Source organism: Pagrus pagrus, assembly GCF_965226575.1.
Source record: "Pagrus pagrus genome assembly, chromosome: 9".
Classification (NCBI taxonomy): domain Eukaryota; kingdom Metazoa; phylum Chordata; class Actinopteri; order Spariformes; family Sparidae; genus Pagrus; species Pagrus pagrus.
The window spans coordinates 17,884,185-17,901,353 of NC_140193.1; the positions used below are offsets into that span (position 1 = coordinate 17,884,185).

The 17,169-nt window shown below is 39.3% G+C and overlaps 1 protein-coding gene across 1 annotated transcript; it reads right to left on the reverse strand.

The window, feature by feature from the left end:
* Nucleotides 1-775: 775 nt before the first annotated feature.
* Nucleotides 776-16,615, reverse strand: stk24a (serine/threonine kinase 24a). The gene is made up of 11 exons (XM_084361938.1): nucleotides 16,061-16,615; nucleotides 12,131-12,361; nucleotides 9,980-10,036; nucleotides 9,750-9,858; nucleotides 8,871-9,028; nucleotides 7,262-7,447; nucleotides 7,006-7,151; nucleotides 6,764-6,896; nucleotides 6,139-6,207; nucleotides 5,798-5,934; nucleotides 776-4,483 (listed from the first exon to the last, which is right to left on the reverse strand). Exons 1-11 carry the CDS (start codon nucleotides 16,100-16,102, stop codon nucleotides 4,450-4,452), a joined length of 1,302 nt encoding a protein of 433 aa, XP_084218064.1. The 5' UTR covers nucleotides 16,103-16,615; the 3' UTR covers nucleotides 776-4,449.
* Nucleotides 16,616-17,169: the final 554 nt, after the last annotated feature.

Consider the following 17,169-nt stretch of genomic DNA (forward strand, 5'->3'; position numbering starts at 1 on the left):
ATATATCTAAGTAGCTCAATTTCAATGAGTCATATTCCCCTAAACAATGGCCGTTACAGTTAATGGACGCAACAATCTAAAAATAAGGTCTATTTAGTAGCTGTTTAGATGTTTTCGACCCCATCACATGCTCTTCATCAACAGACTGAGTTATTGTAAATGGCACTAAATTGTTGATGACAGCCAGCATGGAGGACAAATCCTTTATTTCCTGAAAAAATGTTAATTAAAGTGATAGTTTGGGTCTTGTGATGTGAACATCAACCCCCATTGCAATTTAGCCACTGAGTGACATCACTGCAGGCAATTTATCAGATTACATGCCACTTCCTCTGGAGCCACAAAAGGCTTTATACTACATATTCACGTATGCAGTAGTACTCCCCAGGACCTGTGAACACATTTCCAAGGTGTAAAATTGTTGGAGTTACACTTTAATATATAAATCTATAGGATAAGGTTTGCGTTGTTGTAATGAGCATCTTCTGAAGCACTGTCTACATGAATCTTGCTTTTAACTTTGAATTAATTTGCATTTCAGACTCCTAGCGTTAACATGGCTTACTGTGCACGACACAAGTTAATCTAAATGACTGTGATACAGCACCATGACATGTGAGAAGGGTCACATTTTCTAGAGTCACTGTAGGTTGATTTATGCACTAATAATGTTATGAATCACAGAACATTTTAAAAAGTAGGTGCAGGAAAACACATTCTGGATAACATCACATTAAGACAGATGACTCGGTCAAACAACGGCAAAAACTGTTGATCAAATTTGAACTGGATTTTTATTTTTTCCTTAATCATTTGACAACTTTTAATAAATCCAACAGCACTGTCCTGAATTAGCAAAAATGTATACTGGACTATAAACTGTCAGCAAAGTCACACAAAATGAAGTGTACATTTTAAGTGATTGCTATCCAGTGTTTACTGAAATTTGAACACATCACAGAACCAAACTTTACTCCCTCTATTACATAATACTGCTCTTCTGGGTTACAAAAATAGTTTAATAGAATATATGCCTACTTGTGCTAAGAAATGACTCCTGGCGACCACGCTGCTTTATTGCCATACAACACACACAAAAGGGGAAGAAAATAAAATAAAACTGGTGTGATTGCAACATAATATTGTAGCATTTTAAAGTACCATTTTTTTAGAAAACCAAAATAAATCTGCAAAGTGCAACGCATAAAAAGATAAAGAGTCATAATAGACTGTGTAAAAGGTGCAAACTGTTTAAATTTGTCTCAGTCTGGGATGGAGGGCTTACATGGCACAATTCACATGAGGGGTTTGAATGGAGAACTGAGTAACTGTTCACAGAAGAGCAGAAAACACAAAGGACAACAGTGAAAATTGAAATTGTTGAGTCTGGTACCTTCTCTTGATTTGGTTAACCTGTTTCTACGTATTCATTTAAACATATTTGACTTTTACTCATTCAAATGTGCATTCCACCACATTTACCAAGCAGAAAAAAATGAAAGTATTGAAAGTAATATATAAAAGTAAAGACTTAAAAGAATAGTTTGACATTTTGGGAAATATCCTTGTGGCAGAGTTAGCTAAAATTGCTAACTAGCCAGCTAATCTAGCTAGTCGTTCGATATAATGGCTGTATAAAATACAGACGGAGCTTCTGGGTCTGACGAGTGAAGCAAACGCTAAGTTTGTTACACGTAAAGTTCCTTAAACACCATTCTTTCTAATGACCAGCTGGTTGCAAAAAAATTCAGATTGTATTTAAGCTTATGAGAAAATGACCCTACTTCTCATTTGATTTATTACCTCAGTGAACAGTTTCCTGATGAGTTTATGGTCTCAATCGTTATTTTCAATACTTCTTCAACACAGCATGATGTTCTTTTAGTAAATTATGGTCCCACTTAAAGAAAAAAATTGACAATACATGGTATGCTTAAAGGGGTGGCTACCATTGACAAGTCGCTACCACGGCATGTCCTTGGGTTTTTAGTCAGATCCAATCGGGATATCCTCCCTAGCTCTACCCTCTACCCCGACAAAATGGCGATGGCCAGAGCTCCTAACTGAAGACTACTAATGGTGACGTCACGGTAGCTCTGTCCACTTTTTATAATATATGCGTGTTTGACTGACAGTAGCCGTGTTTCCATAGAGCATTTTTATGTGCATTTTGAAGAATATCGCATTGGAAATTTTACGGAAACGGCAACATTTGAAAAAACTTTTTCTAATTTGCAAAAAACTTTTTTTTGTATTTGTCTTTGCGAAGCAGAGTTCATGCGCAAAATGTTTGATGGTAACAGATTTGCCGAATACACTCTGACGTAGTGAACATTCAACTCGCATGACTGATCAGCTGTTTCAAGTCAGATCCAATCGGAATTGGATTTGCGAAAAATTTGCTTGACATTTCATGGAAACATGGCTACTGATAAGAGAATACTGATCTTCTTGTCTAACTATCTCCTACAAAGAGTATGGTTGTATTTCCCAAAATGTTGAACTATCTCTTTAACTTGCCAGGCGTATCGTGTACCGTGTTTTGCCCAGTGGCAAAAATAATATGTCACCAGACAAAGATTAAATCAAAACTCCTCTCAACCGAGAAGAAAAATTTGTCCATTTATTCATGCACACATTATTCTGGCAAGGAATGAAAGATTATCTTTAATCACTTATCTTTAAAGTATTGCTGCATAATGCCAGAGGGGGGGGGGGGGAGAAATCAAAACAAAAAAAACAAACATTTGATCTAACATTTTAAAGCTCATACTATTCATCCCATTCATCACAAATACTCTAAGGCTGATTCAACTCTGTTCAGGACTCAACATTCCTCCAGTCCTGTAGCAGTGTGCTACAACGCACACTGCTCAGGCCAACCAATAGGCTTTATACTGTTATACTATCATGCACATTCCTTTTAAACTACAGTCAGAAGTAGTAGCAGTGCCGCTGGTCTCTGAACACCTCCTGGCTATTATATGTACATCTGAGAGCAGTGTCGTCTCCTATGTGAGAAGTCTACGTCTGTACGCATTTACTGTACAACCAAAATACCTCTCAAGTCCCAGTGGAAAGATACAGCCAGGCAAATATCACACTGCATGACCAACTCCAGAGTCCAAGCTGTGAGACTTCAGGTGGACCTTTTTTTTTTGTCCCAGATAGCATAACCTGCAAAATACTGTAAGTCTCGTGCTACTGTTTTATGGCTACTTTGTTTATAGTCAAAGGCATTTATACTTGAAGTGCAATTAAAGCTGTAGGTACGCTGAGGAGATAGATAGTACCACTGCAGCTCCTAGGAAGACTAACAGAGTCTGCTGATTCATAAACTAGATGATGGCACTGCCCTGTTAATGGAATGAATGGACGAAACCTCAGTTGATCTAACCAGTCAAAAACACACGCTGGAAAAAAAAAAGAAAAAAAAAAAGGGTTGAGGCAAAGTCCAACAAACCAACACAACTCGAGGCCTTGTGGAATCGGGGCTGGCAACAGAACATCCAGTGTCTACAACTGGTGGAGGCTTCAGGGATCCAGCCTGTTTTTTTTGTTGTTTTTTTGTATTTTTTACATTCTCCAACATTATTACAGCCACAGCATAGAGTGTGAAACCCAAAAAGTTAAAGAGAATTAAGAAATATATAATAAATCAATAGTAAAACATGATAGAGGGCAGCCATTTTCATTCACTGGATGAGAACTTAAAAAGTTTTACAACTGGAGAAATAAAAGACAGATATACAAAAAGAACAAGTAGAAAGGCAAGGCAATCTCATGTATGGCCATTTTAGTCTCTTAAAATATTTACCTCACAACCATTATCTACAGTTTGCATTTGGCCATTTTAAACACAATGGGTCCATTACAAACGCTCCATTATTTTTTCATGAATCTGTAGAAATTAGCTTATTTACAAGTCTGTACAACCACCCTATAGAGCTCTCTCCATCTCCCAGAGGACCCAATCCACTTAAAGCAGGATACCTGAGTTTTCAATAGAATGCTTCAACCCACTCGTCACTCTTCACCGCACGTTTCACAGGATATCTCGCACAGCCACACACACATGCACACGATTAATTAGGCAAGGTACTTTTTTCTGAAAGGATGCAGAGTGTAGACCTTTGTGAAAAAGCCACAAACTCACCCAAACTAATAAGTCCTTGCAGAAAGATAGCAAACTCCACCCTAAAAACAAAGACAGTTGTGAGGGAGGTATTGAGAGGGGACATCTTACAGCAGGTGGCAGTTGAGCGGCTGGCCACTTGACTGTCCTGAATAGCGTACTAAACAGACATTAAGTAGGCCAGGATTTGCTTCAGGCAAATGAGTGATGGAGACCTTCCTGGGAGACTTCATCCTGGCTGTGGAGGTCAGAGGAAAAGATCTGACTGCTGCCACCAGGGTGGGAAAATAGAGCAGAGCTGGATGTCGCTCTTCTCACTGAGTGGCAGCTGCCTGTGGCACAGAAAACCTGACAAACATCAGAAATAAAAGGTTAATATTTACAGTCAGGTCATATTAGTGACTGTAATGCTCATTACAAACCAGCATACTGTTGGATGGATGAAAGACAAATGCCACTTTACTATCCCTATATCCATGTTGTTACTAGGGTTGCAGCAATATTTCATACTGCTGCAGCCCTAGTTATTACTGGAAAATAACATATTTGCTTATCCTGAGAGTGGCACTAGAGTTAAGCCCATGTTATTAAGCAATTCAGGAGGGTTACACTTCTGTGCAGCAGCAATCTAAAATGTGGTCATATTAAGTTAAACCTTTATCAGTCTCTATCAGCTGTTAAATAGCTAAATGCTCACATTAGCATGCTAACATACTAACAGTTAATTTTTGAGTAGTTTCCACTGTAGTTTTGGAAAATTTAATCAGCTAAATTAATAAAAATGTAATTTGAAGTTTTCCTCCCAAGTGTTTGTTGCAACGCTTAACGCGTAACGTTCTAGCAAGGTCAACATCACTAGCATGGATAGCAATAGCATAAATGTTTTTTAGGTAAAGCTGCAGTTTATTCATGAGCAAACTGTAACCTGATCTGTACAGTCACTGCCAATAGAGAAATTCACAAGTTTGAGCACAAAATTAAGACATTTCTCAAAGAATATTTAGGGAACCGTGAGGCTCATCAATATTGTCAGAAATACAGAAAAAAATACTGTCTCGAATCTACTGGATGGTTTGCTGTGTAATTTGGTACCCTTTCATCTCACGATTGTCATCAGAACACAATTTTAAATCGCTCCAATACTTTGGTTTATGACCAAGTACCTGCAAAGCTAATTACATTATCAGCCTCAATGGTACTTTGTGTTTGGCACTTTGCAATCCATTTGATGCTATCAAGACTTTTGACCATGAACCAGTAGACAAACAGACCATCAATGTCATCCCTAGATGCCCATAAAGATCCCATTAAATGGCCACTTGCTAGAAAACTTTCTGTAAAACAGTGCATCTTTAGTAATGACCTAATGGTGTCCTAGTGTATGCAACTAAAAAGTCCAACAGATAAATTCACCACAATATGTACTACCCAGCCTCTCTGCACATCATGTTAGACCACAATGCCTCGATCTCTATACCAGAAACTCCATTGGTTTACGCTTAAAATTGATCCCAACTGTCTTATAACCTTCTCCAACAGCCATTTTCAGTAGGAAATACTGTACAACACACTTAGGAAGTACAATATTCAATTTCTTTGGGGCTCTTACATGAAAGAATGTATTAGACTATAATGAGAAGTGACAATATGAACCCTCATTACCTCTGCAGTCTCTGCACTAGTTCAGCCACCAGGGAGTCACAGATCCCTGGGTGTGTTTCTTCTGCCAGGAAAATGGCCTCCCGCAGTGCCTCTGCAGCCTCTGGTTTGCCATTACTTGTCTCACCCTTTTCTTTCAACTGCAACAATGACAGTTTTTATATAACAGTAGTTAATAAATATCTTAGCAGTTCTCTCTGATAAAATAAATGCATCTGAACATACAGTAGATTTAATTCAGTGTGATCAGCTTTGGTGCTTTTTTTTAAACAATAGTTATATCTTAAATCTTCTATTCAGTGATTGTGATTGTGTTAATTTGGGTAACTTGGTAGTGCCATTACCTCAGTAAACAATGGAGAAAAGATTGTTGATAAGCTTTGTGACAAAGGCCTCTTTGGACTCTCCTGCACCTGGAAAAAAGGGAGATTTTAAGGTCAAAAGGGGAATCTGAAGCTATATCCAAATGTCCGGACTTCCCCTACTTTTGCAGTCTCAGACTGCGAGTGCTGAGGGCTGTCCAAACCCACAATTCATCCGGTCCACAAGGGCCCTCAAGCTGACTCTCTTTAGACTTATACAGAGTCCGCTTGTGGTGCAGACTTCACCAGACCCACAAATCATTGCAAAATGGATGTGACATTGCAGCTGTTCCAATGCAGATTAAAGAAAACAAAAAACTTATTATGAATGTGTAAAAAAAATGTCTTGATATTAACATTACTTGAATCACGTAGGCCAAAATTAAGGCCCATCTACCGCTTATGTTCGCCTTGCAGTCTTGCGCCCTTGCAGACTAGATGTGATGACCGTGAACACATCACAGTACGTCAGCTGAAGTCCATAAGGGCTCAAGTCTGCAACTCCAGAGGGTGAACATTTGGATTCAGCCTGAGAGACACAAGGAAGACTTGACCTCCCAATGAGAGGTGGTCAACTACTCCTACATGACTGCTTTCTTGGTCTCACCTGTTTTCTCTCGAGCTCAGCAGGCTGTGCTGCCCCATTCTGAAACTTTTTTAGGTCCTTCTCCCTGATGGTGTTGAAGATCCAGTCATCGTTTCCAGAGTCATCTCCTCCAGATGCCTGGCCATCTGGCTCCCTTCAGTGACACAGAAATCAGTCAGAGATACTAAATTTTGCTTCAGGGTGTAAATTTGCCATGTCTCGCCCTTCCCGTGAACTGCACTGTGATGGTGCAGACAACTTACTCATCAGATTCATCCGAGCTGGATTCATCCCGAGACTGCTCTGACTTCCACCTCTTGTATCTGTCGATCAGCTCTGTCAGATAGGACGTCTTTTTGGCATGCCTTACAATATACTTGTGTTTTAACAGCTCTTTGGCAGTTGGCCTCTAAAGAAAACACACAAAACAAACAGTCAGTATAAAAAGAATAGCTTTCTTTCTTTGTGTACTTTGCACTATCACTCATAACAGCATGACCAAGAGTTGTGTAAACTTACAAAGCTAGGCTCCTTATTTAAACAGGCTTCAACAAATTCTTTAAGTGGTTTGCTGTAGTTTCCTTCCAGTGTCGGTGGATTGTTCTTTGGGATGAGGAATAAGACCTTCATAGGATGAAGCTCAGAGTGGGGCGGCTCTCCTTTAGCCAGCTCTATTGCCGTTATTCCTAATGACCAGATGTCTGCCTATAAAACAAAGACATTTGGGACAAAAACAGATCCTCTTATATAAGCAGCACAATCTTACACATTTCTCCACAAATGCACACACACACACACACACACACACACAGACACACACATTGGCACAATGCTGTCTGAAGTGACATGGCTGACGACAGCAGCATGGGTGTATTTGAGGAAGCTCTGCAAGCTGAAGACTGTGACATCGTGGTCGTGTTGACAAGCCACACTGACTCACGATGTGGCTGTCCCAAAAATAAGCACTTGGGTTGTTTCTAGTCTAGACCGGTCTTAAAAAATGCTCCAGACAGAAAAAGCATACTTGGTCAAAAGAGCAATGAAAAGAAAGACAAAAAGCTACAGATCATTTGGGTCCAATGTCAAACAAAACCTTTCTTGGGAAAATTTTCCACTACCATTTCATTTGTTGGCTCTTTATATTGACACTAACTGTTTACACAGCCTGGTTATATTTCAGCTGGGTGTGGCAACAGGTATAGCCGATAATAACCCTGTATTCGCTTTTGCTTTAATGACATCATGCACTCGAGCTGGCATAGACTCTGAGTGCATGCTGTCAGTAAATTAAAAGGCATACCAAATAATCTAAATCTGAATTTAATGTACAAGATTTAATTTTTCATAGCAATGTCATTTGAACAATCACAAAATACCAGTATTATGACAGGTGGTCTCAAAGTTTTTGGACCCTTCTGTATGTTGTCTGACATTGTAACAGGAAGCTCCAGTCTGCAACTGTAATTACTGTTTTTTTGAGCAAAGTTTTGGCTTTGCATGTTCTCTCCTTCTCTCTGTAAGCTCACTGTCACTCACCTGCCCACATCTGTTCACTTTCTGTTTATCTTTCTCTTCCACCACAGGAAGTCGGTAGAATATTTTTTGTATTCATCCCAGAGACACCAGGTCACCAAAGCAGGTTTGACACACGTCACTGAGTTGGTCTGGATAGTATACTGCATAATACTCATGAGTTTGTCATTTTTAGGCCACTGCCAAAAAACTCTGTGGCCTTTTTCTGTCTCGCCCAATAATAAGCCTCTCTCCTTCTCGTACTGGTGTTGTTGGACTGACTGCTGGTCCATTAGAAAAAAACCCACTACTCCAGATGATCAGGCCAATCCAGCTGATGTGGTAAAACTACAGTCAGCTTTTCAGACCAAGTTAAACACAAAGTGATCCAGCTGTTTACATTAACTCATTAACATTTTGCTGCAGTGTCTTGTGTGCCGTAAACTGTTCTTACTGTTTTGTTACAAACTTCTGACCGATGACCTTATACAATTTATTGTTGCTACTTAAAGTATTTTCTCCCAAAACCAGTACATCATGTGGTATAATACAAAGCAGTGTTGCAACATTAATCTCGAAAGTAATAAAAGAAATAAAAGTCAAAGGTAATTCTGACCTTTGAATCATAGGCAGACTGCTTTATGACTTCAGGTGCCATCCAGAACGGAGTACCAACAAATGTGTTCCTTTTGATCTGGGTGTCAGTCAGCTGGCCCGCCACTCCGAAGTCTGCCAGCTTCACATCGCCTTGTTCTGACAGCAACACGTTGGCAGCTGAAAGCAAGACAGACAAGAATACAAGATGCATCAAATTCATTAATTTTAAAGAAGATAATACAATGTCTCAACCACTTTAGTAATATTATTGATCCCAGTTTCTGGCAGAAACCTGGTTTCTGTAATCAATTGAAGATCTCTGGAAGAATAACCAGAGAATTTGGTCTTGTAATGCATTAATCAGGTCCCTAAAAGCTTTTCAAGTGTATTTTATTTGAATGACAAAAACCCAGGGCAGGGAGAGTGGTAGGAGACCTCAGATAAGTAAACCCACATACATCTTTCTACAAGAGCTGAAAAACATGACAGATAAAAATAGCTGTATGAAGCTCCTGTTTGCACTGGTCTCTCCACAGCAACATATGCCTGTTTTAGTACTACGAATGTTAACAAATAAAAAGGGCTTCTCATCACTCATCACTAGAACAGAGACATTACAGATTTCAGATCTCAACAGAATTTACATTCAAATGTCAAAGATTATTTGATCTGATTAATTACAGACAGCGCACTGAAAAGAACAAAATGCACCACATCCTGGTAGCAGAGGAATTTACTTTTATTGCAGTCATTTCCTCCACAGCTGGTGAACACTGATGCCAATACACATTAAAGCCTCACTTCAGCTTTATTAACAAGGCGATAGAGAATGTGTTGTCGAGATGAAACCATATACAAGATGTTAAAGCAATGTGGTGAGGCTGTGCACCAGTCTTACCTTTGATATCTCTGTGGATTTTCTTTTCAGAGTGCAGATACTCGAGCCCTTTCAGGATCTCTCGCAGGATTGTGGCAATCTGTGTTTCCTCCAGGGCACCTGGCTCCAACTAGAAGAACAGGTAAATTACAGGGTACAGGTCAGATTTTACATATCTGTGACATCTTCGGTACTGTCATAATGGACTTCAAATCAAACTGTTAATTTATATTATTTTGACATAAACTCACCAAATCCAAGGCTGATCCTCCACCCAAATATTCCATAATAATCCATAACTTTGTACCCTGAAAAAACAAATCAGCAATTCAGTCAGGTAGTGTTCAAAGTTGCAGTTGGCATTACAAACACAGTTAAGTTAACAATCACTAAATCCAACAGGAAAACGTAATTTTACAATAATCTTTTTGCAACATCTAAGACTCAACAGTTCCCACTCACTTAAATTATTTAGGAGAGAGATAAAGGCTGCACAAGCAAACCCTGATGTGACATGAGAGAAATGTTGTAACAAATACTGAAATGTTTTGTTTTACCATATTAAACTGAATGTTATATGTCCCAAAAATATATTTACTATGGTGACAAGTACATATAATATAAATGTAGCAACACAGTGGAACAACTGTAATGTAAATGGTTGAAAAATCGCACTGATTTAGGCGAGTGGCCAGGCTAATGTGTATTCAGTTAGAGAAACAGACACTTGTTATATGATATGACAAAAGGAGTCCGTTTACATTTGATCAGTGACTACTAAATGATATACCTGTCTTTTTATTGAATGACATGGCTGCTATTAATACTTACATATCTAGCAGCTGAGGACTACTACTTACACATTTAAAACATTGCACAGTAATAGCTGTGTTAATTAGGCAATCCTTAAAATGGCTATTTTCACCCTACACACTATCAATAGACAATGTTAGTAGATTAAAATCTGAGCAGGAGATTGTGTAGCAAGATGTTTTAGTCTTGGCACATCCTCTCTTCTACAGCCTGACATCAATCCTGCACCTGTCTTATCCACTCAGAAACATCTCAGCTGTCTGATCCAGTTGTGCTCACAAAACTTGAGTAGCACCCGTTTCAGTTGCAATATTTTCAACTGAACAAATGAAACATCATCTGTGAAGGTGACAACCAGAGTGTCACTCACTCAGACATCTTAAGACTTGTGGATGTGTCATCTCAGTCTGTATGTGTGATTTCTAAATGCACACAGACTCCTTAAGGTGTCAAACTAACTCAGACAGCATGTGCCCACACAGTAACCAAAGCGACCCACACCCACCAACCCAGCACAGCAACCAGTGTGGGCTTGGGTTTCTTCATGCTTCCCTTTAGGGAATGCAAGTAACTTTTTTTGTGATAATTTTAAATTTTGTTGTGGTGGCAATTTTCCTGCCACCACAACTGACCATACAAGAAAAACTAAATTAAACAAAATCAATAGAAGAAGTCTAGGTCTGTGTGTTACCAAAGATGTTGCTGAAGCTGTTAATGAGAACACTTTTGTAACACACATGTAAAGAGGTACATACACACAGCACAAACACCATGCTTACATACTACACACAAATGAGCCTTAATTCTCTTCTTCAGCCAGCAGCATAACTTGAGCTAATGGAGCACCACTTCTCTCCTTATTGCCGTTAAGTACCACAGTAAATGCTGTGAGAGGCACTCTAAGCACCATCACATGTAGCATGCCTGAAAATCTACTACAGTAACACAATGTGGTTTGCACCTAAGTGATGCTGTCAATACAGCCATTACAGATGACCCAAACACCAGAGAAGTTGCATCTTTCTTTGTGTCTGAGGCCGGCTTGGGTTATATACAGAGTAGGCTGTTGTTTTGGCTCTTTTGTTTAGTACATTCTCTGACATGTAACACTGACCGTGATGTTAAAAAGTTGTGTGTTTACATTCACATTAGATGAATATCGCAGGATCTGCACTCCTATAATCGTCACTTATGCTGCATTTTTCTACATATATAAAGGCCTCTGATGCTGAAGCTGAAAGTCGGCATGTTGACCTCATAGTCATTGTTTTTAAAAAAAAAATGCAATCTGCTGGAGTACACAGCAAAAAACAAAAAAACATATGTCCAAATACTTACAGATTGCACTGTTGAAAGCCCACCAGCTATACAGTATACTCCTACACTGTTGGCCTATTTCTGGTTGTTCAACGGCAATCTGTGCATTATTACACAGGCAATACTTGTTCCGTTGCCCATATGCATTATTTATTGACCTACATTGCGTACACTTGCTTGCAGGAACACACTACTGATATATGCATTATGTCATTATGTCGAGCATGAACTATTAAATATTGACTAATATTTTTCCTGATATTAAAGCTTACCTTCAGATAGGATCCGTAATACTTGGTGATAAAGGGACTGTCGCATTGGCTGAGAACTGTGATTTCCTGTTGAATGTCTTCAATGTCATCCTCTGCTTCCTCCAGATCAATAATTTTAATGGCCACAACTTTCTGAGTCCGAGTGTCGATGCCCTTAAAAACTTCACCAAAAGAGCCTTTCCCTATCCTCTCCAGCTTCGTGAAGAACTCCTCTGGATCGGCTCTGAAATTCTGTGTGACAGAGAGATGGATGGGGAGAGAGAATAGAGGGCATTTTTAGTAATATCAGACCACAAAAGTTTAAAATAGCATACCAGAGGTCTACTAACTATGGATCAAAGCCATGGTTCTGGAAAGGTAACATGTGTAATCATGTAAATCAGTGGATCAGATGATTGATCACAGAACTTTTGGGGGATTTTATATTGCTTGTACTGTCAAAAAGTTACCTGACAAAACAACCCTTCCCTGCACCTGCAGGCTTTTATAGCAATAACTACACAAAACAGCCCAAACTCAGTTGAAGCACGCAGTTTTTGAATTAAAACAAGGCTCAAGTTTAATATCTTGCAACCAGAGCCTCACAATAAGGGCTGCAACCAGAAAGTATTTTCATTGTTGTTTAATCTGCAGACAATTTACCAAAATAATTGTTTTGTCAACAAAATGAGAGAAAATCAGTTTAAGTGATTTGTTGGAGGAAGAAAAATTAAAGTCCAGATTCTCTGACTGTGATTCGACAATGAAAATAATTGTCAGTTTCAACCCTTAAAGTGACCTACTAGTGATCTGAAATGTCTTGTTGGGTCCAGTCAACAATCCAACAATATTCAGTTCCTTTAAATATTAGATAACGATAAACAGCAAACTTCTGAGTTTTAAGACCCAGAGAATGTTTGTCATTTTTCTTGAAAAACAACTTCTTAACTACACAAATTCTATTGGACCTAAAATATGCCTGACACTTGAATAGACGAGCACAAGCAGCCTTGCAAAGTGCAACTTACACAACCCTCTCTGCCAGGTCATTGTTGCAGTCTTTTGAATTTAACTTCCTTAGTTTGTGATTCAGCTTTTCTGTCATAAGTTTGTGGTCTCAAAATCCAAGCTGAAACCCAATCTTAGGGATAGGCTCAGGACATCCCTTTACAGCTAAACTGCTTGGGAAATGTAACCTGTCCTCTATTTCTCAAGAAGATTCAGGAGTGGTATGCTAAGAAAAAGTTACATTCCCCGAAACCTATAACCAACAATTTCATCAAATTCTGAGTAGCTTAACTCGAGCAACGTGTAAAATTCAAGACCAAAATTCTCCACTGCCACAGGCCACATACTTCAGCACAGAAATAAATATAATGCAAGACTTTCACTTTATTCTTTGTTGAAAATGTGTACTTCAGCCTGGCTTCAACCTCTGCTGACCAACTGTTAAACCTCCTCTGATAAAATTTTGTGGCTGTGAGTAACACTTAAATCATGAGACAGCGTGACACAGACGTACCTGAGGTTTATTGACCTCCACCACAAAGGCTCAACAGAAACCGAAGGACTACACCCTGACTTATTGACTGAACCAAATGGCTATTTTCCCCATGGAGCACCAGGGAGGAAATAATGGTCTTGAAGTTGGCCAGTTCAATTTCCCTTCATGCACCGCAAGTATTAGCCTAAACATACTTTCCATGACAAAATAGTAGGCATACAACATTAAGTTTAGACTGAAAAAAAGTTGCATTTTTATTAAAGCATTACACTGACTATTATGAAGATCTGAAAAATTAAAATGCAACAAATTATATAATTGCAGTAGCAAAGCAATTAGGCCCAATGCTTAATTTCCCAGGTAACCCAACCCTAAGATGATGATCTTTGGCTCACACACACACACACGCACGCACACACGCACACACACACACACACACACACACACACACACACACACACACACACACTTGCTTATAGTCCCCCCCAGAGAATAGTTTCCAGTAAAAGTGCTAATGCATGGTGGTCAAACTATATGGGAGGGGAGATGAGCAGCAGCTGCACTTTGAAAAACTGGCACAGAGGCGGCTGCTGAATTTGATAGCAAAGGGAGTTTACAACAAAGACAAAGAGACCGAGCGGTGCAGAATAAAGCAGAGTAGAAACAACACAACCAAAATACTATCATAACACTGGTGTGGTCAGTCATCCAGGTGAAAATTATAATGTCGAGGCTGACCTCTGTAAAAACAATGGGAAAAACAACAAGGCCGCTGCGACCACAGACTACACATGATGGGAATGTACTTGCCATATCCACAGTCAGCAGGTTTACTGCGACAACTAAAGCTGCCTGAACCTCGCTCTAAAAGCATGTGTTTGATGCTCTCCCATCTGCACCACACAACTGTGTAGTCTGGTGTCATCCACGCACCACACCCTCAGGGCTGAAGGCTCACTGCCAGACTTCCAACCATTAACACTCCTCTGCAGAGTAACCTGTGGACTCAGGTCCGTTTTATTTATGCACATACTATTGAAGTGTTTATAATTCAAGACAGAGAGTAGTATTGTGTGCAATCAATGTAATCATGCATGTCTTGGTTATGTCAACCCAAGGAGGCTGTCATTTTTACATGGACTGTAACGTGACATATGTTACACTAAGTCTTAACTTATTCAAAAGTAAATGTATTGACTGCTAGCTAGTGGCTGGTTCAACAAAAAAAAAATTTCAAGTAAACAATTTTACAAGCTACTAAGCCATTGGTAGACCATAAAACCCTACAATCAGAAAGTTTATTGAACTATTGACAAAAAGCTGTGATGACAAAACTGGTGCGGAAACCATCAATTCAACAAGTCAGTCAACAGAACATTAAACAACAACTACTTTCTTGTGATAGCAAACTGAATATATTAAGATTTCAAAGTATTGATGGGCAAAGACGAGCAATTTGATGTCAGCAGTGCTGAAACAATTAGTTGCTTAATCAATTACTGGATTGAAAGATTACTAAATGAGGACTACTTCATAATGAATTAATCCTTTAACTGATTTATCATGCAAAATGTTTTTTATATCACTGAACGCTGAATAATTTTTCTTCTTTTTAAAAATTTAAAGACTTCAGTGATTAAGTGCTTTGGAAAATTCTAATGGGGTTTTCAATATTTTCTGACAATTAATAGACTACATAATTGCCAGATTAATCAATAATGACAGTAATTATTGATCAGGGTTAGCTGCAGCCCTGGTTAAAATCAAGATAAGTGGACTGCTCAGCCACATGTCTCCACCTGAAAGAAGTAAAAGCACAGGTAAAATGGTGCATGTAGAGCATTGGTTGCAGTCTCAACTGGTCAATTACAGAAAAATTGGGACACTATTTTGATGATTATCATTTTTCAAGCCAAAATTAAATACATTTTTTGTTTCCAGCTTCTTAAACCTGTAGATGTGCTGCTTCTCCTTGGCTTACATTACAATAAACTGATGTATCTTTTCTGTTTTAGCACTGTTCTTCAAAAACACAACAGTGGACATGGACCAATTAACAACTTGGATACCTCGGCGTGTAAATTGTGATTAGCCTACAATAACGCTGTCTACACATTAATTACAAGTTCGGCCAAAATAAAGATCCTAAATGATTTGACAGCTGGTCAGCCATTCAGTACACTTCAGCTTTGACTAGTCCACAGCCTACGTGCCACTAACTACTGGACTTTGACTAATAGGTGCTTTTATCATTGAAAAGCACACGCGATAGTGTTAAACGCGATAATGATACAGTGTTCCTGTTCATAAAGTTCTTTACAACCAGGTAGTCAAACTTCCGAGCACAAGGTTAAGAGGAAACTAGAGGTAAAATGTCGGGTGGATCCGAGTAAAAATGAAGGTGCCTCTGAGAGTTAGCTAATAGTAGAATAACACATTTTATTTACCTGAATCCCCGGCAGTCCACTCTGAATAGGGGAATGAGCCATGGCGTCAGATCAGCAAAGATGACGCCTTTCCTCGTCTGTTTTTTGCTGTCCTTATCAGAGGTGTAACGTTAGTTTCCTGACCGACCCCGGCTTTGGATGAACTCGTCCGTGCCCCAAACTCTGTGGCGATGGTTACTATATCAAGCGGACAGGTCCTGCTTTTTAAAAAAAAGATCCGCTCGACTTGTCGGCTCGCACTTCGAGCCGCCTGCCAGCCTCCTGCTCGCTCGCCTTCCGCAGTTAGCGAACGTTAGCTACGCTAGCTACTTTAGCAGCTAGTAAGCAAACAGTTAGCTGGATAATTATCTCTCTGTAGACCTGTGCGGTCTCTCAGCGCATGCTTGACAGTTTCCCGATGATGATGCAGAAGTCTGGTTTGAAACAGTCGCGCCGGGTGAATAAATGCACACTGTTATGTAGTTGTATCTCTTGTTGTTCTATTCTCTCATCACTTTTCTCTGTCGTCCAGCGCCATCTTGGTTCATGTCATTTTCATTTCCCCGACGACCAATCAGAATGAAGGAGAGTGGACCGTGCCTATGTCGTCATACGTAAATCGAGGAGCGTCACCGAGAGGAGGAAGGAAGCACACACAGGTGCCAGTTTCACATGTTTGTGGTTTGATGTAAAGGTAACAAGGCTGGATGACCAACTAGGCAAAGCAATCTAAAAAAACAACATAGTTTTAATGTGTATGTGAGTATTTTCTTTAAGACAAGCTCAACTTATCTTTTCACACCTTGAGATTTTACATGAAATTGTGCTCATGTAAACTAAATAGTGTTTAATCAACTTGCCACAAAATAAATGACACAACTTGCGGTCAGATGAGATCCTGGGATCAAAAATGAATGAAAAATGAACTTTCATGCTCAAATAATGAAAACTATTTAGCCAGTTTGGGAGCTCATAACTCCCTCAAGGGCGTGAAAGGCTGAAATGCATTCTTTTCAGTCACATAATAGGACATTCACTAGCTAGTAATGCATATTTATTGCAAAAACAACACCAGTTAGATTTGATATTGGGTTGGCAGAGTGCTATGAACAAGAATGACAAGCCCAATG